Source organism: Heloderma suspectum, chromosome 7 (assembly GCF_057233095.1).
Source record: "Heloderma suspectum isolate Gila_16-S chromosome 7, 16-S_ref, whole genome shotgun sequence".
In the NCBI taxonomy this organism is placed as follows: Eukaryota; Metazoa; Chordata; class Lepidosauria; order Squamata; family Helodermatidae; genus Heloderma; species Heloderma suspectum.
Genome location: NC_139464.1, coordinates 25,872,600 through 25,887,210, shown reverse-complemented (window position 1 = coordinate 25,887,210; position 14,611 = coordinate 25,872,600). Strand labels below are relative to the sequence as shown.

The 14,611-nt window shown below is 44.6% G+C and overlaps 1 protein-coding gene across 1 annotated transcript in view; it reads right to left on the bottom strand.

The window, feature by feature from the left end:
• SLC6A13 (solute carrier family 6 member 13) overlaps positions 1-14,611 on the bottom strand; it is a 64,984-nt gene that overhangs the window by 5,460 nt on the left and 44,913 nt on the right. Inside the window, exons 7-12 of the mRNA XM_084811716.1 lie at positions 13,243-13,346; positions 11,437-11,561; positions 9,762-9,874; positions 6,775-6,912; positions 1,989-2,091; positions 1,164-1,264 (exon numbers count right to left, since the gene is read on the bottom strand). Of these exons, the coding sequence (XP_084667842.1) occupies positions 1,164-1,264; positions 1,989-2,091; positions 6,775-6,912; positions 9,762-9,874; positions 11,437-11,561; positions 13,243-13,346 (684 nt within the window). The remainder of the gene's footprint in view (positions 1-1,163; positions 1,265-1,988; positions 2,092-6,774; positions 6,913-9,761; positions 9,875-11,436; positions 11,562-13,242; positions 13,347-14,611) is intronic.

Genomic DNA, 14,611 nt, shown 5'->3' with positions numbered 1-14,611 from the left:
AACAGACATTTTGGGGCACAATCCTATGGCCACTAGACAGCATCTAGGTGGCCATAGGATTTTTTGGTTTCTGGGAACTGAGCTTGGAGCCAGTGCTCCGAGCTTGGTTCCCAGAAATCCAACTCCCCCTCCCCTCCCCCGCTGCCTTGTAGGCGGCATGGTTCATTCTCAGCTCCACGCTCAGAAGAGCAGTGTGGAGCGACCAAAATGAGGGCGTTCCTGGGGGCAGGGAGGGGACAGCGTTATCACCATAATGATACTTCCTATGTGCGATCCACCACCACCACCCGCTCCGAGGCACCCCAGTTAGACAGCCAAAATCAGCCATCTAGCAAATGCAGGGCCAGCAGAGTGTGGAGGAGAGGATCCCCTCTGCACTCCGCCCACCCTGCACTGGGTAGTCAGCTACCTCCAAGTTCGGAGGCAGCTAACTATCCCCATAGGATTGCGCCCTCCACTGGTGTTAATAAATTTGTGATCACCACAACATCATCTCAGTCAACACATCCTTCCAAATAATTTAATAATACTCATAATGGTTCAGTTGCAATATTATAGCCCATAATTTGTTCAATATAATACAGTACCCAGTACAGCTTTTAATTTTATCACAGCCCCAAAATGCATGCATATAATCTGCATGAGCTTTTCCACATCTCCAGCAACTGCCTTGAGATAAAACACTCGTCATCATCCTCTACTTCTTTGAGGAGGTATGCGCTGCAGTACAAAACAGCACTGATAAGGATTGGTGAGGGCCAGACCTACCATTAGGCAGAGTGAAGTGATCACCTCAGGCAGCAGATGTTGTGGGGCAGCAGCTTCCCAGCTGTTCTTCCTGAATTCCCCAGCTATTCCCCTCAGTCTAAGGACAGAGCTGTGTATGCCACACATCCTTTGCTGGGACTGCTGAACTAGCCTGCTGTTTCAGGTGTGGTGGAAGACATTATTCCATCGCTAGGGTTCCATCGCTAAGTCCAGCTGGCTCATGTGAATGATATGGGCAGGGGGTGCCATCTTGTGCTTCACCTCAGGCAGCAAAAGGTCTTGGGCCAGCCCTGGGATTAGCCATGTCTCCCATTTGCAAAACAGCCCAGCCCTCTGCCCATTTGCCCAAGAGTGCTCTTTCCCCTTGGGCCTCCACAGCAACATGTCTCACTCACCAGGCAGACAGCCGGTGTGATGAACAACCAACAGTATTTGATGACAGGCCATGGCCGATAGCCAATCATGTCTGCAATGTTATCATAGAAACGGTCAGCACCTATGAAAAGGAAAAATAAAGGATTGCAGGCAGGAGGAGAACCAGCTTGCCAGAAATGGATGGAGTGGAGAAGGAAAGGATAGTAGGACCTGTTTAGGAAAAATAAAAGCTACAGCGGGCTATAAAGAAAGGTGCAAGCAAGGAAAATGCACCAGTGCAAAGCAACAATCAGCAACATCTCTGGGCAATGGTACAATGCAGGGCAGGTTAGAAGAGCGACGAACTGTTTCTTTCCTCCCTCTCCCTAGCTCACTTGCTTCTATTAGACTCAAACGCCTCATGGTTACAAGCATACAGTGTTCCCTGCCTCCTGAAAATGAATACAAATATGAAATGAGATATGAAAAGGGCTCCTGAGACTAAAAATTCTAAAAAATTGGGAAGAGGGCCATTTCAAAATCAGCCATGGGCCAGATTTGGTCCACAGGTTGACCCTTGCCTACAACTGTTGCAAGGAAAAGATTCCATAATACTATTCCTCAGTTCTGGCATCAGGTTTTTAGTGCATTTACAGTGTCTCTGATCACAATTTTACTGTAATTTCTAAATTGCAATGTTTACATTTTTTAATTGCAATGTTTGGTGCAATTTTTAGTGTAATTGCAGTATTTCCATGCATGGTTCCCTAGGAGTTGTTCTAGACTGGTACTTTCATGGCTGCTTCAGGGACCATGGAAGGGATTTTAAGAAAGCAGCACAGGTTTCCTGCCACATTTGTACTTACCATATACCCAGCCAATGCACAGGGTCTCAAAAATGGCAACAAAGAGCAGGCACATTCCACTAGCAGCATAGTAGTCAAACAATTGGAAGACATACATCCCACCCTAAAGAGGGGAGCAGAAACATTGAATAGGAAGGGAAGGAGGAAGAGATGGAGGAGAGAAACCAGTGATTAAGGAGCTGCAGTTAATGTATAAATATTCCTTTTAAAACAATATTTAACAGCACTGAGTCCTCTCTTATTTTAAATACAGCATAACTTCTTTTATCTATAAACTTCTTCTCCGGAGATCAGCTCAGGAAATGGTCTTGTAATTCTAATTTGTTAACTTAACATTTCAATGAAATATCTTTTGACACAGGGACAGACAAACTAGACTTTTTTTATTCTCTAGGGCTAAAACTACTTACAGTATTTTACCCATATTTTCAGCATCACCAAAAAATGCATTCTTTTCTTTAAAAAAAAATATTTTTCAACACTCCTTTCAAAAAATGTATCTGTCCATTTTACAGTGTCCACATTTTCTCTTACTCTCTGTTACCTCCACTTGCCCACAGTGACGTCATCACCTTGCCAAATTCGATTTGCTATGTATCATTGAAACCATTCCATTTACTGCATGTTCTTTGATTGGATGGGATTACCCAGTGCAATGAACCCAGAAGGAAGAAAGCAGCAGCCATACTGCCAAGGGGGAAGTAGATGCAGTCAGGGGTAATGGTACTAAACAAGATGGGTGAATATTTGTACAAACATGTTTTTCAGGCTAGATTTGCTGCTGGAGTATGGGAAATGCTTCTCTGCTGATGAATGCCACATTGCCTTGTTAAGGATCTGTTAAGAGAAACCACGTGAGTCAGGCTAAAGGTGAGTTTTCCTCCCCATGCTAGAACACTAGCATGTGGAGAAATTACATCATTCACCCAATCTCTGTGGTTCCTGTTTGCAACTATTACCACTCTCACATGGGACCAGACCTCATAGAAGTAATGCCAATGCTGTGATAGTAAGAAATAAATTGGTCTCCTGGTTGCAGGCAGATTGACCAATTAAATATAATATTGCATGGGAATGAAGGTTACCCTCAGTCCATTCCTTTATTGTTCCTCTAGTTCACTGTGCCTTGTCATGCACTTCTCCCAAATTACACTGTAACTAGAGGATTTCAAAAATTAGTTCTAGAACAGAAAAATGGGGTGTGTGTTGCATTTTTCAATTTGTCCAGTTCATCTGCGTCTTTTTCCTCTCTTTGCTATTGATATGCAAGTGTGCATTGATAAAACACGCCTGAAAAAATACAGTCTTGATGGGATCATATATATAACTGCATCAAGATACCTTTTATGCACTGAATAACTAATATGCACATGCACTCCTGTACATTGGTAGAATGCTGCCCCAAAAGTACCTTGATACAGCTGTATATATGGTCACAGCCAGTTTCCATTTTTGTGTGCAGTGTTTTAGCAGTGCTCATGCACATTAGCAAAACTTTACACACATGAAATCTTGATGCAATCATGCATAGTGTCAGGGATTGCTAAACCCTCCCGCTGAGTAATGAGGTAACAGAGACTCGCTGTGCAATCCACAAAACTTTTATTCAGTTAGTTAACACCTCTTCACACCTGTAGCATTACACCTAATTAGCTAAACACAGCAAAGCAGTTGCCTGTCAACTCAAATGGATGGTTTCCCACCATGACCAGGTTTTTACTGGCCTTCTCCTTCTGACCCAACTTCTGATGGGCAGCCAATCTGGCGGACTGCCTCCCACCTTCTCTCAATTCTGCCCGCTTAACTCTGCACCAAACTCTGGCATCTGTCAGTTCCAGTGCTTCCTCCCCATCTGACAAAGGGTGAGTTCACACGGGAAGAGGGGATGATGGTCTCTGAACCTGGGCCTCCTGTTCGATAAGCCCCTGGGAAGATTCATCCCTGACTCATGGGTAGTGTTGGGGAATTTCCTCCGCCACTCCCTGTCTTGGCTGGGCTTCTTCTAGCTCTGCCTCTGAATCTGAATCGGAGTCCAAAACCAAACAAGGGAAGTTGGGCCCAATCCTGATACCTAGAATCAGATTCCACCACATACCCGCCCCCCACACACACACACACACTGTCTCTATGTATATTTAGGGACAACCACTGTTGCTTCAACATTCCCCTCCCTATAAATATTATGTTTTTAAAAAATAAATGCCCTAGTGGCCATTCAAATACATTGCACTCTTTAATATTAAGGGTGCAATCCTATGGCCACTAGTCAGTGGCTAGATGGCCACAGGATAGGTTGGTTTCCAGGAACCGACCTCGGAGCCCGTGCTGCAAGGTCGGTTCCCTGAGAGCCGACCTCCACCCCCTCCCGTGCTGCCTGTGAGGCAGCGCAGAATGGCCCCACACTTGGAAGGAGAGCACAGAGTGCAAAAACGGGGTGTTCCTGGGGGCGTGCCGGGGCAGGGAAGGCGGAAATGCTGGTACAACGCATTCTATGTGTCATCCAGCTGCCGCTTCCCACACTCCGAGGTCCCATGGCTAGACAGCTGAAATTGGCTGTCTAGCCACGACAGCCAGGTGTGGGGAGCGAGGAGGAGAGCCTCTCCTCACCACTCCTCCCACCCTGCACTGGATAGGTGGTCGCCCCTGGGCTCAGAGGCGACCATCAGTCCAGATAGGATTGCTCCCTAAATGTCCTAAACGACAACTGGTATGTGTGTTGGTGGGTGGGAGTCCTATATGAATAAATAATTGTTGCAAAAGCCCAACCTCAGGGACTGTTCCTTAAAATACGCCACAGCGTGATAGGAGGGCCTATGTTATGAACTTGTCTTTAGAATGCAATCTTAGCAATGTTGTCCTTTCAGCCTCTTATTACCATGAATGAGAAACAAGATGATAAGTTATGGTCTGGGAATGCAGGAGGTCTATATTTAAGTCTCCACATGGAGAGAAACTAGGAATGTGAGGTATCCAGGAACACCGTATCTACAAAACCTATTTGATGCCTCTGTAGTGAGCTGGAAAAGGAGCAAGCCCCACTACATAGATGCCAATGCACTGTGTGATGTTTGTTCAGTGTCCTTTTACATTTCCATCCTAAAGGCACTTTATTGATTTTATAAGCCCATAGGGAATGACACAAAGACAATTCCAGCTAATTCGCAATGCATTGGTACCTGGGATTCACAGAATTCTACAACTTTCGTTTTAGACTTCAGTATCAAAGGATTTGTCTAAGAAAATCCACATTTGACTGTTTGTTTTTATTTTAAGTATTTTTATGCTATTCCTAAGCTAAAAAGACTCCTGGAGTGGCTTACATATAATTAATTAAACAAGACAGTCCCTGCCTACTGGCTTACAATCTAAAAGACATGGCACACAAGGAGAAAGGAATGGGAAGGGAAGAGGGGGGAAAACGTCTTTCAGCAGTGCTTCTACTAGAGAGATTGCAGAGGCCTCTAGGATGACCTCCTATTTCTTGATGAGATGGGTGTCTCAAGGAGGCAGTAGAGCCCTTAGCTCCTTTTAGGGCCACTGGTACCAATGGAGCTCAAAAGAGTTCCACTGTTGCCAGAACAACCTCCCATTTCCCCATGGAAGGAGAAGAGGAGAAAAGATGCTTTTCCCTTGGCATTACTCAGGCCAGGAAAAAAAATTAAAGGGGAGGGGGGTTCTGGCAGCTGCCCAGAGATGTCAGGTGCCAACACCAGCCCTTCTTCTTTGAAAAAGAGTGTACTTACCACTGCCAGTGCAGAAGCAGGGTACTATTTGATGTTTTATATGTTTTTAGATTGTACTCTCTCAGTTCACATGGGGTGACAGCAAGACCCAGCAGGTCTGGCCACTGCTTTACTTTACCTGAGTGTTTCTCCCTAGAATATGCCCAGAAGCCTCTGCAATGAACAGGAGCTCCCTCAATAGGCAAGTTGACAAAGAATGAGTTCCTCAAGGTAGAGCGTTTGAAAAACACTGCTTTAAACTGAACTGCTGAGTGCATCCTTTCACGGTTAGAAAATAATGATTCTAGACTGATAATTCAGTCCAGCCACCAGTCCAGCCACCACCTCTTTTGAAGGCTCCTGATATATCATCATCACCTCCACCATGAGGGATGGGCAAAAAAACCTGTTGGGTTCGCATTTTAATGCAAATTTACCAAATTTGCAATTGCCGAATCTATGCACAAACTGGAACTCAGTGAGATAGAGATATTTGCATTTTCCCAAATGTTGCTGTGCAATTTGCAAATTAAAAAATGCGCACAAAAATGCACACTAATAATAGGTGGAAATGTGCACAAAACCGTAATGGCTTGAAAAAAAAAGTGTATATTTAGAAACGTACATACAGAAATGCATATATTTGGGAAAGTGCATACAAAAATGTGTACGTTTAGATAAATGTGCACAAAAATACGTACTTTAAAAAACCAAATTTGCAAACTGATGGGGAAACAGGAGGGAACAAACTTAGTATAGGAAAAATGAGAAACTGAGTAGAAGCAAACTTGACAGATTTGTCCATCCCTAACCACCACATCATTTCTATCCTGTCTTTGTTCCAGGGAACTCAAGACCACATTCAGGCATTGACCAGACCCAGAGCTACTTAGCTTCGGCGAGGATGCTACATCATGTGCCCTCAGACCATAGTCATAGTATTTGAAACAGTGACAAACCATGGCAAAATCCTTTCCCTGCATTAAAAGGATCTCAGTTGAATTGTACATAAAAGTTATATGAGCAAAGGAAACATACGGGCTTTTTTCCAATTAAAGCTATACCTCTGTGATCATGACCAGTCCCACAAGATATGAGAGGATGGAGACTAGAAGGATTAAAGTTTCTCTGCGGTTCTTCTTCCTGAAAATTCCAGGATACATATCGACTATGGCAGTCACCAGGCTCTCCACACAGACAAACTAGGGAGACAAGAATTGAGGCACCCATCAGTTCTATCCCAACAGGGAAACCCACTAGATGTTAACCCTCTTTTATCCTTAAACCCACTGAGACACCCACAAACTACCGAATACAGTCATAGCCTCAGACATTCCCTAGAAAGGTCTGGGAAACTGTGGCTGAACAGAGAGACAATAGTAGTTGTGGTTTTTTAAAGAGGCGATAAAAGAGTTGCTGCTCATGTTGTGTACACCCAACCCACTTTTGCCTCTGGTAAACCAAGTTTTTGCAAGTATCATTTTAAAAAGCTGCAAACCCTATCCAACCACAGGAAACTGTGGGATAATAGAAAGCATATTTAATATATGGTACTGAAAGAGTCCATCAAATTATTAAGAAGTTTTGTGGCGCCTTAAAGACTAAGGGTGCAATCCTATCAAGATAGTTGGCAGCCTCCAAACTCAGAGGCTACTGACTGTCCTATGTAGGGCAGACAGAGCATGGAGGGGATCCTCTCCTCTGTGCTCCATCCACCCTGCATTTGTGGCTAGATGCGTGTTTTCGCACGCCTAGCTGCAGCTTTGAGGAGGCGAGGGGAGGGGCCCAGAGACCCAATAAGAAGCTGTCTAGAGTGGCTTCCACTGTCTCCTCCGTTCCCCACCCCCAGGACCGCCCCCGTTTCACCCTCTCTGTGCTCCGTTTACGAACATGGAGATGGTGGTGGTGCGGGAAGAACAGGGGGTGGGGGAGGGGAGTGCATTTTCTGGAAACTAAGGTCAGACAACCTCGGTTCCCAGAAACCAAAAAATCCTATGGCCATCTAGACAGTGTCTGGCCATAGGATTGCTCTCTAACACATTGATTCTGACATAAGCTTTCATGGACACTGTCCACTTCATCAGATGCATTAAGAGTTAACCTCAAAGTGGCAGATCTATACAGACAAGGAGGCGGGGAAAGAGAGAGATCTGCCAATTTGAGGTTAATCCAAAAGCTTATGCTGGGGGAAAAAAAAGTCTTTATGGTGCCACAAGACTCTTTGTTGTTTTTGCTGCAACAGACTGCCACAACTACCCCTCTGGAAATCTTTAAATCATTGTTAACCACTAAAGCAGAGTGTATTATCCTGTCTACTCTGGAGGAGAACATTTGGGTTTCCACCACTAGAGAACAATGAGTGATTCCTCAAACCACTTTCAACTCTTGAAATTATTATCTGTGTCCAACCTGTGGGGAAAATATTTACCTGTAGGGAGCTACTAGGTGCTCATTCCCCCAAATGCTCACTAACGGGTGCTGCTGGCTTGCCAGGTGTTTGCTTCCAATTCTTATTTACCCCCCCAAAAAAGAACTCGGGAAGAATCATCCCTCTATTTACCATCACCAGCCTTCTACTATCATCAACTAGACATGGGCCAGTTCTTCCCTGCCTGGATTCAGATTAACTCAGAAATTATCCAAAATCTTTTCTGTTCTTTTTTTGCCTCCCCTGCCCTTAGAATCAGAAAGATCTCAAATCATTTGTGGAGTCAATCAAAGCAGTTTTACCAGGGGCAACTTTTCAAAGCAGCCTACTAGGCAAAGCAACAGAGGAACATCTATCTTGGGGAGACTACCCCCCCAGGAAAACTGAGAGTGGGACCCCCCTGTGAGGGTCCTCTTACCCCAATGGCCCCACAGGGGGTAAGCTTTTGACCCACACCCCCTGTTTTCTTGGAAGCTTCCCTAGAAAAGCAATGTAGATGTTTCTCAGTTGCTTCAAAGAGATGACTCTAGGAAAACTCAGACTGGAAAGTATGGGGGGCATGTCCCATGGGGGGACACTTGGGGTAAGGGGGTCCCCTGCCTGCTGCAGGTTTTGGCCCCTACCTGTAGTTTTCCTGCTGTCAGCTCGGCAAAGGAGGGGCAGGTCTGAAGTCTCCTCCCACTCAGATTTTATTCCAAGTTGGAAAGAATGTGTGGGCTTCTAAGTCCTCAAAGCTCTGTTCCAGGCCTGGACTCAGCCAACTTTACCGGAATTTCTACCCTCAATATTGACATGCCCACTCTATGCACCATGAATTAATTGAAGAGTGACATTAGAAGGAATCTAGGAAGTTGCCTCATCATACTTCCTTCCAGACCTTTGGTCCATCTAGCCCAGTATTGTTGACACTGACTAGAAGCAGCTCTCCAAGGTTTCAGATTCTTTCCTATCCCTCCCCCTGGCAATGCCGGGGATTGAACCTGAGACCTTCTGCATTCGAAGCATGTGCTCTACAACTCAGCTATGGCCCCCTCCCCTGATGCTGACATTTTTGCCCTCTCTTCAGACAACTGATTTCCCACCACCACCTTCGTCCAGCAGGTGATGGGTTGGCTAAACGCATAGACATAGATTAGAAGTTCAGTTCTAATCAGGTAGAAAAAGATATTTCAGCCACATTAGACTTGTCTGAGGTTCCTTTCCTCATCACCTGTCCTCATAATAGTATGCAAACATGAAGTTGCTGTTCATCATCCAAGATGAAGAGAAACAAGCTGCCTTCCATCTCTCAGGCCCAAGACATTTTGCTACCTGAGGCACAGCAGCAAATCCACAAGTCACAAATTGCGCCGCCCTGCCCTCCAAGTCATGGTCCTTAGTACCCCAGGCTGGTCAAGTTATTTTAGTACATGTAGCAGCAAATTGCACAAGCACCTCTCCCCCTCCCTGGCAGTTAAAATGCAGCAATAATAAAGTAAGCAACTAACACTTTGCAGCCCTTTCATGACACCCAAAATCAGTTCCTGCAGCAGCCACTTCATTCTGCCTAACAGTAAGGCTGGCCCTGCTGCCAGGCAATTGGTTAAATACTTGGCTGAACCTGCCCACTCAAGGCATCTTTACCTGGCTGTCCAACCCCAGCAGCACGACCATGACAAAGAAGAAGCAGGCCCATAACGGGGAGAAAGGCAGCATGACGACAGCTCGGGGATATGCAATGAATGCCAGGCCAGGCCCTGTCAAGAGAAAGTTACTCACCTAAGTGTGTTTGAATCTGAGAGCTTCTGAAGAAGCATTCTTAATCTGGCAGGTGCTGAGAACAATGCCATCGTAAGAACATAAGAAGAGCCGTGCTGGATCAGACCAAGGGTCCATCCAGTCTAGCGTTCTGTTCACACAATGGCCAATCAGCTGCCCACAGGAAATTCACAAGCAGGACATGAGTGCCTCCCACCTATATTCACCCACAACTGGTGTACATAGGCACTGGGAGCTGTTTCACACATTACACAGCACCAAATGGGCATTTGCTACCAAGCAGGCACTGAACAGGAGGCCTCAACAAATCCTGGCTCCCTGACAAATGTTCCTTCATAAGGGCTGGTTTTCATCTATAAAGACTTACACAGCTCGGGACTGCAATACCTGATAGAGCGCCTCTCCCAGAATGAACCAACACGTGTACTACATTCATCATCTAAGGCCCTCCTCCAGGTGCCTCCTCTGAGGGAGGCTTGGAAGCCAGCAACAAGGGAGAGGGCCTTTTTGGTGGTGGTCCCCCAATTATGGAATGATCTCCCCGATGAGGCCTGCCTGGCACTAGCATTGTTATCTTTTCAGTGCCAGTTTAATACCTTCCTCTTCTCTCAGGCATTTAGCAGCATGTGACGAGTTTTTAAACAGGTCCTAGATTTTTCTAATTGTTGATTGGTTAAAATTGTTTTAGACATATGTGTGTCTCTGTGTGTGCTGTTGGTTTATATGTTAATAGTTGTTATAATGAATTTAAAGGTTTTAACCACCCAGAGAGCTTCAGCTATTGGGCGGTACAGAAGTGTAATAAATGAAATGAAATAAATGAAATAATTCATGCATTTGCAGACGTGTGTTGGCCACATTCACACATTAAATTTTTTGACGTGCAAGTGAAATTGCGCACATACAATGTGCTTAAAAATTGCCATGTGTGAACTTTAAAACTTCCATTTGGAAAAGTTATCAAAGTTTGGGATGCACTGACCTTAAGACTGGAAAAATGAGAAACTGCAAGAAAGTGAGGTTGACAGATTTGTCCATCCCTCATGTCAGTTCCATTATGAGTGGCAAAGAAAGCTGCAGGGCAGTGGAGGTTGGTGGCTCCAATGTCAGTGGGGCTATAAATCCGCTCTGGGTTTCGGTCAGAACCAGTCAGAACTCCAAATGTGCTGAACCCAGTGCTGACCCCTATCCCCAAAATTGGTTTAGCACCTTGGATAGATCCTTCAGAGTTCCGACTGGTTCTGACTGAAACCTGGAGCGGATGCACAGCCCCACTGACATCGGAGCCACCAGCCTCCACTGGCAGTAGGCATTGTTACAATGGAAGGAGGAATGGGGAAAAGATAGAGGCCTCAACCACTGGTTGGAGAGATTTGGCTCTCCTGTCATGGAACTCCTGTTGCCTATTGGGGGACAGGGACAAGAGCAGCCTTCCGAGGCACGTTACATAAAAGCGGTTCATATAGTCACACAGTATAACCATTGTGGCCATCCTAGCCTGCCACTTTAAGATAAATCCCCTCACTCATACACTACTCACCGGACTCGGCTACCTCAGAAATAGGCACTCCCTGTTCTTGGGACATGAAGCCCAGGATGGAAAAGATGGCAAAACCAGCCACAAAACTTGTGCCACTGTTCAAAAAACACAGAGCAATGCAGTCCCTGGGAAGAAGAGATGATCGTCAGTGCAGAAGGCCAAGCAGCCAGACAGAAGAGAGCATTATGCGATAAGGAGAGGCAGCCAATCAAATAATAAGCATCATCAGTAGCCACTAAAACCAGTGCAGCCTGGTGGCTCTGATGTCAGTGGGGCGTTAAATCCACTCTGGGTTTCAGGCAGAACCAGTCAGAATTCTAAAGGAGATATCCAAGGTGCAAAGCGTTGCATCTTGGATAGCTCTTTTAGAGTTCTGACTGGTTCTGACTGAAACCCAGAGTGGATTCAACACCCCACTGACATCAGAGCCACCAGCCTGCACTGAACAAGACTGAAGTATCTATATGGAGATGTACACATAATAGGGCTGTCACTTGATCAATTGCGTGAATTTTAAATGATCACTGACATTTGCAAGCATTTCCATATGAATATAACAATAATTCTTTCCTGGTTTTGGATGAAGCAAGTATTCATGACAGCAAGCACTATCTCATAACAGGCATTCCCTCCTGCATGAATTGCTTTCCTCATGCTTTCCTGCATGAGGAAAGCAATTCCTCTCCTAAGGGGGTGCCTTGTCACCCAGAGATTTTTAGGTACGTACAATTAAAATAATTATCATTAAAAAAACACCAGCTACCAGGTTAATCAGGGACACCTTTTTAATCAAAAGATTACTAATAAACTGACTAAAGATTGAAGCCCTAATTTATATCACTAATAGTTCCACATGGCACTTAATATAATATTTTATCCAACAATGCCCATCCCAGTGGCCAGGATCCTAATGTTTACTCAAAGTCCCATTCAGTGAAAGTCCCTTGCAAAGTTAATTTGAAGTTTCCTCCTTGCAGCTACTGCCCCTTTTAATGTTTCCTATTGAATATGGCAAGGGGATTGCTAATGAATAGCCTCTTAATTTCAACTTACTCACTCAGTTCCTGTCCCCTCCAGTGAAGCTTTAATTACTAAATTCCTCCAATTATATTTTATTTTCATTTTTAGTAATTAAAGCCCCATCCCACCCCATGCAGGGACCAGGCTGAGTAATTAAGGTGCAATTAAAACATCAGTAATGCTGTTGCCACACTGAACAGGAAACTATGGAACAGAGGTAGAAGCTGCAAGGATGAAGCTAAGTTAAAGGTACAGTGGCCCTGAAAAATCCCAAGAGCACTTTGCCAGTCCACATTTACCAGCTGCAATTGTCTTTTTAAATTTAAAAATTGCCACAAATCAGGTCTGAAAAAAAGACAGGACCACACATGGAAAACACTGAAATGCAACATGTTGACAATCGCATCATCTGGATTCTCTGTAAGAAGTGGGTGAGCAAAAAACAGCATCTCCATATTAAACTGCTAGCTTGGAAGAAACCAGTATCAGAATACAGTGTAGGTTTTGCAATAGGGAGAGACAACTTGACATGAGGATGTCATTTTTGGTGGCAGCCCTGCATTTCTTGAAACATGTAGTTCACCCTTTCATTTTGGAAAGACGAAAACAAATAAACTCATTTTGAAGAGACAGAAATAAGGAAGAGTACTATATGTGGAGACAGAACAGAAATTCTTCAATGCAAGTAAGTTGTTCCTACCATGTAGAAGGGATACAGAAGGTTCAGAAAGGAAGAAGCAAATTAAGAGGGCAGGTCCTTGAATGTTAGCATCATACTTCAGTTACCTGTAACAGTTGTTGTGATACTTGTTGTAGCTGCCCAAAGCTGTCAGGCATCCCAGACAAATGGCATAAGAGAAGAAGATTTGAGTGCCTGCATCCATCCATACCTGTAAGCAGGAGAAAAACACAGCAAAGGCTTAGGAAGTACATCTATAAGCGCCTTTCCAGTAGCTGTTGGCTTGTCAAACATTGTAGAAGGAACATTCAAATTCCATATTAAAGGCAGTCTATAGGACTTATTAAGTCCACTCAGAGCAAACACCACAGACTGCAGGTTCAAGAGGCATGTGGTCCAATAACTCAACAAAAGAAAACCCTTCCTTCTCTAACCTACTTGTCCACTTAACAGTGAAAATAACTAGGACAGAAGCTATCCAACCCAGAGTGGGGGGTGGGGGCTGTTAATTCTTTCGGTCAAGCAAAAGCTACATGAGTAAGTGGCCTAGACTGTGACTTGACTCAGCAGGCTAGTATATCTACATGTAAATAATTCCTGGACTTCTCTTCATAAATCTGCAAAAAGCAGCACAGGATAAAGAGGGCCCAAACTGAGGAGAGCAGAAATTAGTGATGATATGAATATTCACAAATATTCAAAATTCGGTTTCTGAATATTTCCGAAATTTCTGAACCAGAAATTTCAGGGGGAAACATAAAGTTCTTTGAGAAGGGAGTGCTAGATCTCTAGCTGAGAATTCCTTCCAAACTACAATTCCCAGGATTCTTTGGAGGAGGGGAACCATGACAGTGGAAGTGCTATAAAACCAATAAGCTTGCAGCATAGACATCTCCTCAATCTGTACTTTCAGTGGCAAGCACAAGTCTAGGAAATGCAGCTTCCACTTCTTCATGGCAAAGACATATGTGTGTAGGTGGGTGATTTGTAGGGGGTGCTTAGTCCTCCTTTTTCCCTTCCTCCCAAGTCCCCTCGCCAGGCAAATTTCCCTACTTGACATGGCAAATACACCTCTGGGAATCTTGACTGGGGAGAAAGGAGCTGACAGAGGATATTGTACAAGAAAAGCACCATGGATGGAAAAGATTAAGCATGCACACACACAAAGCAATTCTGCCCTGCAGATTCCCCCTATCGCCACACGTTTGCAGCAGAAAAACAGAAGCTAGGATCCCCAAACCTGTTTGCTATTGAAAGTGTAGAGTTGCTTCTTAAATGGACATCCAGTCCTTAAGGGAGAGGGCCAGATAAAACTATGCCAGCCTTTCATAAACTGGCACCCTCCAGATACATTGGACTACAACTCCTATCATCCACAGCCAATATCACCGATGGCGCGGCTATGCTATCCTTTTTCCACTGATTCCAACAAATATTTGCCAGCCTGGGCAGGGTTTAAATGGGTTGCAAAGGGTT